The sequence below is a fragment of the Palaemon carinicauda genome, chromosome 33, assembly GCF_036898095.1.
Source record: "Palaemon carinicauda isolate YSFRI2023 chromosome 33, ASM3689809v2, whole genome shotgun sequence".
Taxonomy (NCBI): Eukaryota; Metazoa; Arthropoda; class Malacostraca; order Decapoda; family Palaemonidae; genus Palaemon; species Palaemon carinicauda.
This window is the reverse complement of record NC_090757.1, coordinates 79,469,682-79,479,681: the sequence shown is the minus strand read 5'-3', so window position 1 is coordinate 79,479,681 and position 10,000 is coordinate 79,469,682. Positions and strand designations below refer to the sequence as shown.

Below are 10,000 nucleotides of genomic sequence, written 5' to 3'. Positions count from 1 at the left end.
ATGTGGTGTTATCTCTTCTTTTAGTTTCATAATTTCTCTTGGATGAATATCATCTGGACATGGTGTCCTAGACATACTGAGGCCCTTTGCTTTCTTTTTGACCGCTTCCATTGTAAAGGTGATTCTGTATAGTAACTGTGGCCCTTCATATTTAATAGCTGTTTCGAGGAGGGTTGTTGATTCCTCCTTGGTGAATATGTTTTTGAAAAAAAATACATTTATCAGTTTGGTTTTTTTTCAACCCCTTTGTTATATTATCCTCTGAGTATCTCAATGAGCTAATTTATTTTTCTTACTGTTTTCTACTCTTTACATATGCACAATTTCTTTCGGATTTTCTTTACTAAATAAAACCATTCTTTTCTCAGCATTGATCTTGGAATTTCTAAATAATTTATATATATCTCTGCTTAAATTTTTGTGTTCGAAAATTTCAATAATCGAGGGCTGTGAACCCACTGATTTATGTTCAAGTCTGTTTCTTATTGCATTGGCTATTTCTTTGTTGAACCATTTGGGCTGTGGAGATCAATTTGGTAAATTTTTTTATGCGGTATACATTTCGTCCTCTTTTATATATTTTACAAAGAAGAGAGAGAGAGAGAGAGAGAGAGAGAGAGAGAGAGAGAGAGAGAGAGAGAGAGAGAGAGAGAGAGAGAGAGAGAGAGAGAGAGAGAGAGTTACAAGGAGTTACAAGAATTCTGGATGTCTCAAAGACTTTTTAGTCATCCGGAGAGACTCCATTTGCTCCTGAGTGGAGTGATTTGGTTTAAACGTTCAGATAGTTTTTATGATCTCATCTAACTTGTTCTTGAACTCGTTTACCGTGTTATTGTTCACTACATCCGCCAGAAGTTTGTTCCATATTTTTATCATTTTGAATGTAAAGCAATTACTCCATTAAGTGGTGTATTTTTTCAACTCCAGTTTGTATCCATTACCTCTGGACTGATTTGTGCTAAACATGAACACATTGTTGTAATTAATCTAAATTTGTTACTCCTTTTAAAATTTTGAATGCATTAGGAACTGTATCCTTAGTCGTCGAGTTTGAAAATGAAACAAGTTCAAACCTTCCATCCTCCGTCTATATTCAGATTGCCTTAATGTTGTAACTAGTTAGGTGGCCCTAGCTTGTACTGTTTTCAGTCTTTCTACATCCTTCTAAATACTTGGAGCCCTGAAATAGACTTCGTGTTCTAGATGGGATCTTACTTACTTTACTTTGATGGCTGCTTTTCCGGTCCCATACAGCAGGAGAACCCCACTCTCTACAGGACCTCCACTGTCGTTTTACCTTGTTCGTTCAGAGTATTTATATTTTCAGATAACGTTTTGTTTATTTACTGTTGAATCTTCACTGTCAAAAGACTCATGAAATAAGAAAGTCTTCAGTTTCCTCTTGAAAGCCTTAATGTCTTCAGTCATTCGAATGTTTCGTGGGAGCATATTCTATAGTCTCGTGTCCGCATATTTAAAGGCTCTGGAGCCCAAAGTGGACATAAATCTAGGTTCCAACAGTTTGAGACCATCTGTAACTATTCTCGTGTCGACACGATTTGTTGGCTGCACAATATGTAGCAATTCTCTTACGTATTTTGGACGACTGGTTCTGATAATTTGGTGGGTTATTGTACATATTCTAAATTCAATTCTCCCTTTATTCGGCAGTCAATGTAAATCGATTAGTATAGAGGTGATCCTTTCTCTGTTTATTATGTTTTGTAATTTTTTAAGTTGCACTTTTGTTAAATTGTAGTAGATAGAGTTGCAGTTGTCAATCCTGGTAATAACACAGTTTATTACAAGTTTCTTTACAGAATTTTCGTCGAGGTACTTTTTTTATAAACGCAATATTTCTTAGATGATAACCAGCACTTTTTATTACATCATTTATTTGGGCATATAGAGACAAGTTACAGTCAAGAAATACACCTAGATCTCGAACTTTACTAGATATCAGCACCGAGTCATTATTTATGTTCATTTGAATATTACCTAAGTTTCTCACGCTGTTTCTCTTGCCCACCACCATGAATTCAGTTTAGTTCTCATTAAATTTTATTTGTTTAAATGTCATCCATTCTCTAACACTATCAGGGATTCGATTAAGAGTTTAAGTAGTGTCATGTGTATCATTTATGGAGAAGTGAAATTGTGTGTCATCTGAAAATAGTTTAAATTTCACGCCATGCCTTTGTAGCATTTTTGATAGACCAATAGTATAGATGCAGAATAAGATTGTGCCAAGTACACTCCCCTGGGATACTCCTCTGTTTAAGGGTTCATATGATGAATAAGAGTTTCCCATTTGTACACAGTAATTTCTACCAACAAAGTAGTCTTTTAGGTATTTGAAAGCTTTGTACCAACCGTGTGTCACACGATCGTACATAGTTCATTTTGCGCTTGTATCTTCGCTCTCCCATCGCACTAAAAAGAACCTGAAAAAACATGTCTGTTTTTCTCATCGGTAACGGTGTCGATTTTAAACATGAAAGTTCTTGTTGCCTTGAGCTTTTGTATATAAAGGAGAGTGTTCAAAAATAAACTCACTCAGTTGCTTTCACCCTGCCTTTGAGTCACAACCTTCTCTCGGCTCGTCACATTAGTGACCCTGGAGTGACGAGCCGAGAAAAAGTTGTGACTCAAAGGCAGGGTGAAAGCAACTGAGTGAGTTAATTATAGAACACTCTCCTTTATATACAAAAGCTCAAGGCAACAAGAATTTTCATGTTTAAAATTGACACCGTTTCCAATGAGAAAAACAGACATGTTTTTTCAGGTTCTTTCTAGTGCGAGGGGAGAGCGAAGATACAAGCACAAAATGAATTCTCAGATTTAGGAAACTTACATTCATCAATGCTTGCATTTTCTATTCTCATTATTATTTTGGCTAGACTAGAAAAGTCTCTCTCTCCAATTACTTCAGATACTGGCATAGGATCGATCGCGCAGTTTTTTTTCTTTATCTTGATAATTCTGGTGATGTCATCTTGTGTTATGCTGTTAAATCGTATTAATTTTGTCTGTACAGCTGAAGTACAGTGTCCTTATCTTTGTATTTTCAATATCTCTTTATGTAATCTATCAGTCTTGATGCTCTCTTTTCAGATTTTATGCTCTGTTTAGTGATCTCCTAATCTTGGCTAATGATAATGTCAAGATCTTCCTCCTGGTCCATAAATTCTATTTCATTACCCAGCAGTGAGTAATCTGTTTGTATTGCTACAACCTGTGTGCATAACTTTGTATTTCCCACAATTGAGAGGAATTCCGATTTTCCAGACCATTCACCTAACCTAATTAGATCCTCTCTTAAGGCTTCTACATCTTCTGAGTTTGCAGCAATGTTGCCCACTTTATTATCACTAAAAAATTTGGTTATTCTACTGGTTAATCCTAAATCTATGTCGTTAATGCATGTCAGAAATAGTTACGGGCCAAGGACGGATCCTTGGGGTATTCTGCTTGTAAAAGTTACCTACACTGAGGCTTCTCCACTGACTACAACTCTCTGTTTACGTTTTGTCAGCCAATCTTCGATCCATTCAGCTTGCTCGTCAATGATGCCTAGTGTAATCATTATTTTTTCTTTAAGGGATTTTGTCAAAAGTCTTTTGGAAATCTAGGTATAAGATATCTATTGACCTGCTTTTATTATAAATGATAAACTTATGAAAAAGAATCCAACAGACTTTTCACACAGGATCTCTTTTGTCTAAAACCATACTGGCTGTCTATCAGAAGATTGTTTTTCTCTATATGTTCTACTATTAAATCTACTATATTTGATTTAAAAGTGTTGCATGGCACTAACATTAGACACACAGGTCTGTGGTTGTGGACTGGAGGAACATTATCAAGTTTCCATACATGTGGTGCATTTCTGTCATTGGCTGTCTTTCACGACATTTTGTAAAAGTGTAGGGTTATCTATTCTTCTAGTTCTATAATCTTTGTTTCATGAATATCCTCTGGACCTGATACCTTAGACTTACTGAATCCTTTTTTTTTTCCCATCATGAAGGTGATTAATGTGATTCTGTTTAGTGGTTGTGGCCCTGCATAATTTGATAGGTGGCTCGGGGAGGGTCGTTGATTCTTCCCTAGTGAATACGACTGTGAAATATGCATTCATCAGTTTGTTTTTTCCAAATCATTTGTTATGATATTACACTCCGTGTCTGTTAACAAGCTAATATTATTGTTTATTTGTTTTCTACTCTTTAAATGGGAAAATAATTCTTTCGGGATCTCTTTACTAGCTGAAGCCACTCCTTTCTCTCCATTGATCAAGAAATTTCTAACTAGTTATCTATATTTCTGTTTAACTTTTTTGTACTCAGAAATTTCACGAATTGAAAGCTGTGGACCCATATGGTTATGTTTCCGTTTCTTATTGCACTGGCTATTTCTCTGTTGAACCATTATTTTGGGTTGTAGAGTTTCATTTGGAAAAAAAATTTCTATGCAGTATACATTTTGCCCATTTTTCTTTACCTATTTCTAAAAACGAGCCTACAGCAAGTGAGTATTTATGCTACCTGTTTTGTCGTACTCTAAGCTCTTAGTCCATTCCTGCAGTTTTATCCAGTTTTCCTGCCTGTAGTCTACATTTTTTTTATAATCTTACTTTCCTTTTGGTGAGGAATATTTACCTGAAACTTAACTATTCTTTGGTCCCCTTTGCCAATATTTTAGCCTACTGAGACAATGTATACTAAGATTTCTTTTGCTGCTAGCACAATATCTAATATGTTGTATCCACTTGGTTTGCCGACCCACTGATGGAATAGATCCATTGTTGATAAATTCTAGTAGCCTGTGCCCTTCTGCACATGATGTAGAATTTATATTCTCCCTGTTTATTGCTACATTGAAGTCTCCCCATAGGACAGCTAACTTACTGTTCACCGAGTGTCCAAGGTGTTTGTACAACTCTTCGTCCTTTTCTTGCGATTGATGTTGGGGTTTGTATATTAGTGATATGGACATGTTTTTATCCCATGGTGATAATACTTGCACCCGCCAATTCATATTCGGCTTTTAGTTTAATTTCTATTGGGTTTAGCGGATTTTTACCATAGAGCATTACCCCTCAACATTTTTTTTTTGGGGGGGGGGGGGGTGGGGGGGGGGTAAGGCAGTTTCCTGAAAAGCTTGAAACCTGGGATTTCGTATTCTCCGATGAAATCCCCCCTTCTTTCCTCGAATACAGGTCTTGGTAATGCTTAAGACATCTAATTCCTCACTAGCTATCATTGTCCTGAAGTTTAACATTTTCTTTCTAACTGACTTAGCCTTAAAGGGGGGCCAGCATGCTAATGCCGTTTTTTAAGGACAGGACTTTCACACTCATACCACTTAACAAGGTGACTTAGAATATCTTCAATCTACATACGAATTCTGCCTCTGACCTTTTGTTTTGCGATGCCAGGGTGATTTATTCTGAAAATGAGTGTTTTTCAAATACTATCTCCTCCCTTGATAATTAACATTAAGACCTGGGTCTACTATCCCATATAGACCTGATGCAGACCTCCAATCAAATATTTTTTTTTCTAAAAGTAATTTTTTGGCTTTAATAAGAATTTTTTCATTGTGTTAAAAAAATAACCCTAAAAATAAGGGAAAAAATTTAGAAAAAAAATGTGAAATAAAAGTTGTGAAAAAGGGCTATATTTTATTGTTTTATCATGTCTTTCTAAGTTATAGACCAAATTTCAATAGTATATCTTTAAAACTAATGGTAAAGATAGAATTTGAAGCTCAATAAGTATAGTTTTGAGATACGGGCGTTCAAAGTTTTCCTTTGTATTTTTACAAAGACAATAATGATAATTCATGATTATTATGAATTTTATATTTCTTTTATATTAATAAACCAAAACAATGTTATTTATCATGATTCAAACATATGCGAAGATCCCTTTGCTCAATATCTTCCTTCTTTAGGCTCCTATTAGGCGAGGCGGCCGCTACTCCATTCACACCACTTTCTCTCTTTCTCCATCACTAACTCCACTGATATCACCAATATTACCCACTTCTGAACTCTTATAAGAGCTATTTTTCTTCTTCCTTATGTTGGTGAGACATTGAAATCATCTTTTCCTCTTTGGCATGATGAAATTCTTGCCGAAACCAAGAAAAACTGACGTAAAACTGAGCGAATGTCAGAGGTCAAACTCAAACGTGTACTCTCCCTGAGGTTTGTCATAGCACTGAAGGCCGAAGGATATAATACTTCGTTTTCTGACTCATGGAATCTATACAGATGCTAGCGCTTCGTTTTTTTTTTTTTTTAATATTTACAATAACAGAAGAAATACTGCATTTTCTAGTAGAGATTAATGTTTTCGGACTATTGGGTTACTTTTACTAATTACCCTGTAACTATGAAAGTAATAGGAATTTTGACAAAGTATTATGTTTATGCATTCTCCATTACCAATATGAAGGTCAGTGAGCTTTTTCAAGATTTTGTGTTTTACGTCGTTAACCCCATATATTGGCATACCGGCCGAGCCCATTAATTTGGGCCTCTCCGACGATATTTTCAATATTTTCTTTTCTCTTCCCCTATTCCTTTGCTGTTTTCCCTGATTTACTAGTGTTTACTAATGTTTTAGTTTAATGTTTACCTGCATTATCTAGATTTTCTGCCCAATTTCTTCTATTTATTGTTTGAGGATTTTCTAAGTGTAGAGTCTGTCTTTTGTCTACTGTGTTCCTTGAGTAATTGTACAAGTGTAAGTTTCTGGTTTCCGTATATTCTCTTGCTTTATTCACTAAAGTGTATTCCATCTCTTTTGTATATTGTTTTTTCTCACTACAGAAAGTGTCCCAAGGATCTATATATGTAACTTGCATTTTTTTTCCTTGTTTTTTGGCATGTGTACTTACACATTCATTTATCCCTATGGCCGGCCTTACTGAGGTGGAAGTGGCTGAAAATGAGTCTTAAGAGAGAGAGAGAGAGAGAGAGAGAGAGAGAGAGAGAGAGAGAGAGAGAGAGGAGCTATCATATTTCTATCGTTGTCCAATACTTAATTTTCCTAAGTTTTATATGGAGATGATGGGTGTGGTGCTATATCCAAATGCTTATTTGATATTATGAATGTTCCAGTGAGAGTTTTATCTAAAAGATACCCAAATTTTCTTCAATGATTGTATAAATAAGAACAATTGATCAAATTTAATCATATTTCCCAATTGATAGTAATCGGCCAGAATTAACAATTAATGGTATTACCAAGATAAAAACCCATGAATAAATAAGTCTGCCATTTACTCGTTTTGTTTCGGCTTTATTGGTAGCATGATACATGCATATGTTCTCAATCTGCAATATGCAGACAATTCACTTAAAATACCTAGTAAATAATTATAAGATGTGTACTAATATTGAGTATTTTCAAAATTGCTGAAGAATTATGATCTTTTATTTTTAAAATCCTTGACCAAATGTAAATAGCTAACTAATTGCCTTACATCTTGCTACTTTTTCAGTCACTCAATATGAAAATATAATCATAAACTCTATCGAGGTAAATAATGAATAATCACCAAATCTTTATTTTCCATAACTATCAAGTTTTTTTTTCTCAACTTTGATACAATAATAACTAAAAGATCATAAATTCTTGTGTAAGTTTCAACTAATGATTTTCTTATGTATTTCATACTCAAATATTGTAGAAGTTTGACGGAGCTAGATCTAATCTACACTGAACTTTCCCTTCTGCAGACGTCGGGATGTATTGGAGGAACATATATTCTGGGTTCCGCATGCTTTGTATAAGTGTATTTATCATTGAAGAATTTTTTTGGCAATTTCCGGTCGTCCTTTTCTATATGAAGATAATCCTTTTCTTTAGGCCTAGTTTCTAAACTGCTTTTGCTTTTCTTTCCAGTTGCTTTTGGAAGAGTAGAGATTGTATAGATTGGTGCTGTGGACAATTGCACCCCAATATCTCCATAATCAGAGGGTTTTTTTGGCATCAGAAGAAGTTCCCCATTATCTGCCTTATATAAGGTAACAGGTACTCCAATGTCACTCTTACTTATGCCAAGAATTCTTGCTGGATCTTTTTTAGGGTGTTCGGAAGACTGTGACACTGACTCACTCTGAGGTAACAGACACATATTCTTTTCTTTAGCATGTATCAGGCTTTCGTTGGTAAAAGGACTAAGAACTCCTATTGGAGTTGAATCAAGGCCTATTGCTTCAACTGGTGTTGTAGTTTCTTCTTGATAAGGAGGTCCTCTCTTTATTTTCCCTGGCAGTGATCTTTGAATCATGTTTCTCGAGGAGACATCAAAAGGTATTTGTCTTAAGGAAAATCCTACCGGAGACCACTTATGGGATTTTTTTGAAACTGTCCTACCACTTTCAGATACATCAGTGAAGGTTGATGGATGTGTGCTACCTGAATCTCGATCAGATAACACTTGATCTTCTGATTTTATGGCTGTGTTTAATTGTAGAGCAATGTAAGATGGATGTGATTTACCTTGAGGACTTGGTATAAAAGATAACTTCTTCTCTTCTTCTAGGAGCTTTATTTCATTATCAGATTCTGATTCAGACACTCCTGAATCTTCGCTTTGCTCTTGGGACAGGTTGAGGCTCTGAAAGAGATGGAGAATATTCTTGATTTTCTGTTGTTTAAAAAAATTCTACCTTATCAATTATATGAAAATAAAATAGACTTTGTAGATTGTTCATAGTGATACATTTTAATGCACAAGGAGCAATTCTATGAAGGAATAACCATGAATTTGAATGACTAAATATCTTTGTAAAACTAAGGAACCTAATATTTACATGTTTTCAGAGATGGTTCTTTATTTCGTGACTTATTTTAACGTATATTTTTCAAACAATCTGGCATGATATTATGTAGGATATCTAGCATGGGATGTATCAAGCTTTTTAAACTTACTTGTGTATCTATATCACATGAACGACGTTGTCGAGGTGAGTTAAATAAAACTGCTGATATTTGGCAGGAAACAAGGTCTTCATCTCCTATGCTTTCTACTGTAATTTGATGCGTTTCATCTGGCACTCCTCCATTGATGGGAAGATGCCTGTGCTCAGAGTAAGTGAACATCGGATCTGATTCTTCTTTTGTATGTTCCTCTTGGACACACGGGACAACGTCCAGACGTTTTATTGACTGAACAACATCCGGGTCTAATCCTTCGCCAGAGGATGAAGCCAATGTCTTCTCAGTAACTGATTTTCTTTGGCAATTGTACGTCTTTCGCACAATGACTACTCCTACTAAGAGTAACAGCAAAATCACCCCTACGACTCCCAATGCAGCATCCATGATGGGAGTAACTTCCACATCAGTTTCTTTTTCTGAAAAATGTAACAGAAGCTTTTGTATTTATGGAATATGTGTAGCAAGAAAATTATAAGGTATAATTTGGTTTGCACTAAAAATCAAATAATGATTATTATTTGTGGGGTTGGTCGTTGTAAAATAAAATGCATATTGACCAATTTAGGTACCATACGATAAAAATTTCAATCTATTTTATGCGTCCGGTAACTATAATTATCTTAGAAATTGAAGGTCAATGATTGCAAGGGTAACACCTCCAGAAAAATAAGAATTATGGCAGAATTCCGATGCAACAACAATCGTAATGAAAATAACAATTAATAATTTATTATTTTTGATCATATTGAGTCCAAAGCTGAGGGCTATCCTAAGACTTTAAATTAGGTTTGGAAATCAAGGGAGATGAGGTTTAGAGGCCATTAATCATATGGGATTACTAGAAAAAAACATCTCGAAAGTTAACGGGAAAATACAAATACCAGCAAGAACATTCTAACCTGAAGCAGCTCGATGTTGGGCACTTGTGGTTTGAACCTTCATGATGACGGGGTCACTTTGACCACGGATATTGTGACCAACGATGCTTAGTCTGACCACTTTGCCTGCTTCCATCCCACTGACAACCCACTCGGGAAAAT

The 10,000-nt window shown here is 35.3% G+C and overlaps 1 protein-coding gene across 1 annotated transcript in view; it reads right to left on the bottom strand.

Moving 5' to 3' along the window:
• Positions 1 to 7,292: 7,292 nt before the first annotated feature.
• LOC137625994 (synaptogenesis protein syg-2-like) overlaps positions 7,293 to 10,000 on the bottom strand; it is an 89,174-nt gene continuing 86,466 nt past the window's right edge. Inside the window, exons 7-9 of the mRNA XM_068357079.1 lie at positions 9,860 to 10,000; positions 8,952 to 9,376; positions 7,293 to 8,637 (exon numbers count right to left, since the gene is read on the bottom strand). The exon at positions 9,860 to 10,000 is cut by the window's right edge and continues 2 nt beyond it. Of these exons, the coding sequence (XP_068213180.1) occupies positions 7,729 to 8,637; positions 8,952 to 9,376; positions 9,860 to 10,000 (1,475 nt within the window). The 3' untranslated portion in view covers positions 7,293 to 7,728. The remainder of the gene's footprint in view (positions 8,638 to 8,951; positions 9,377 to 9,859) is intronic.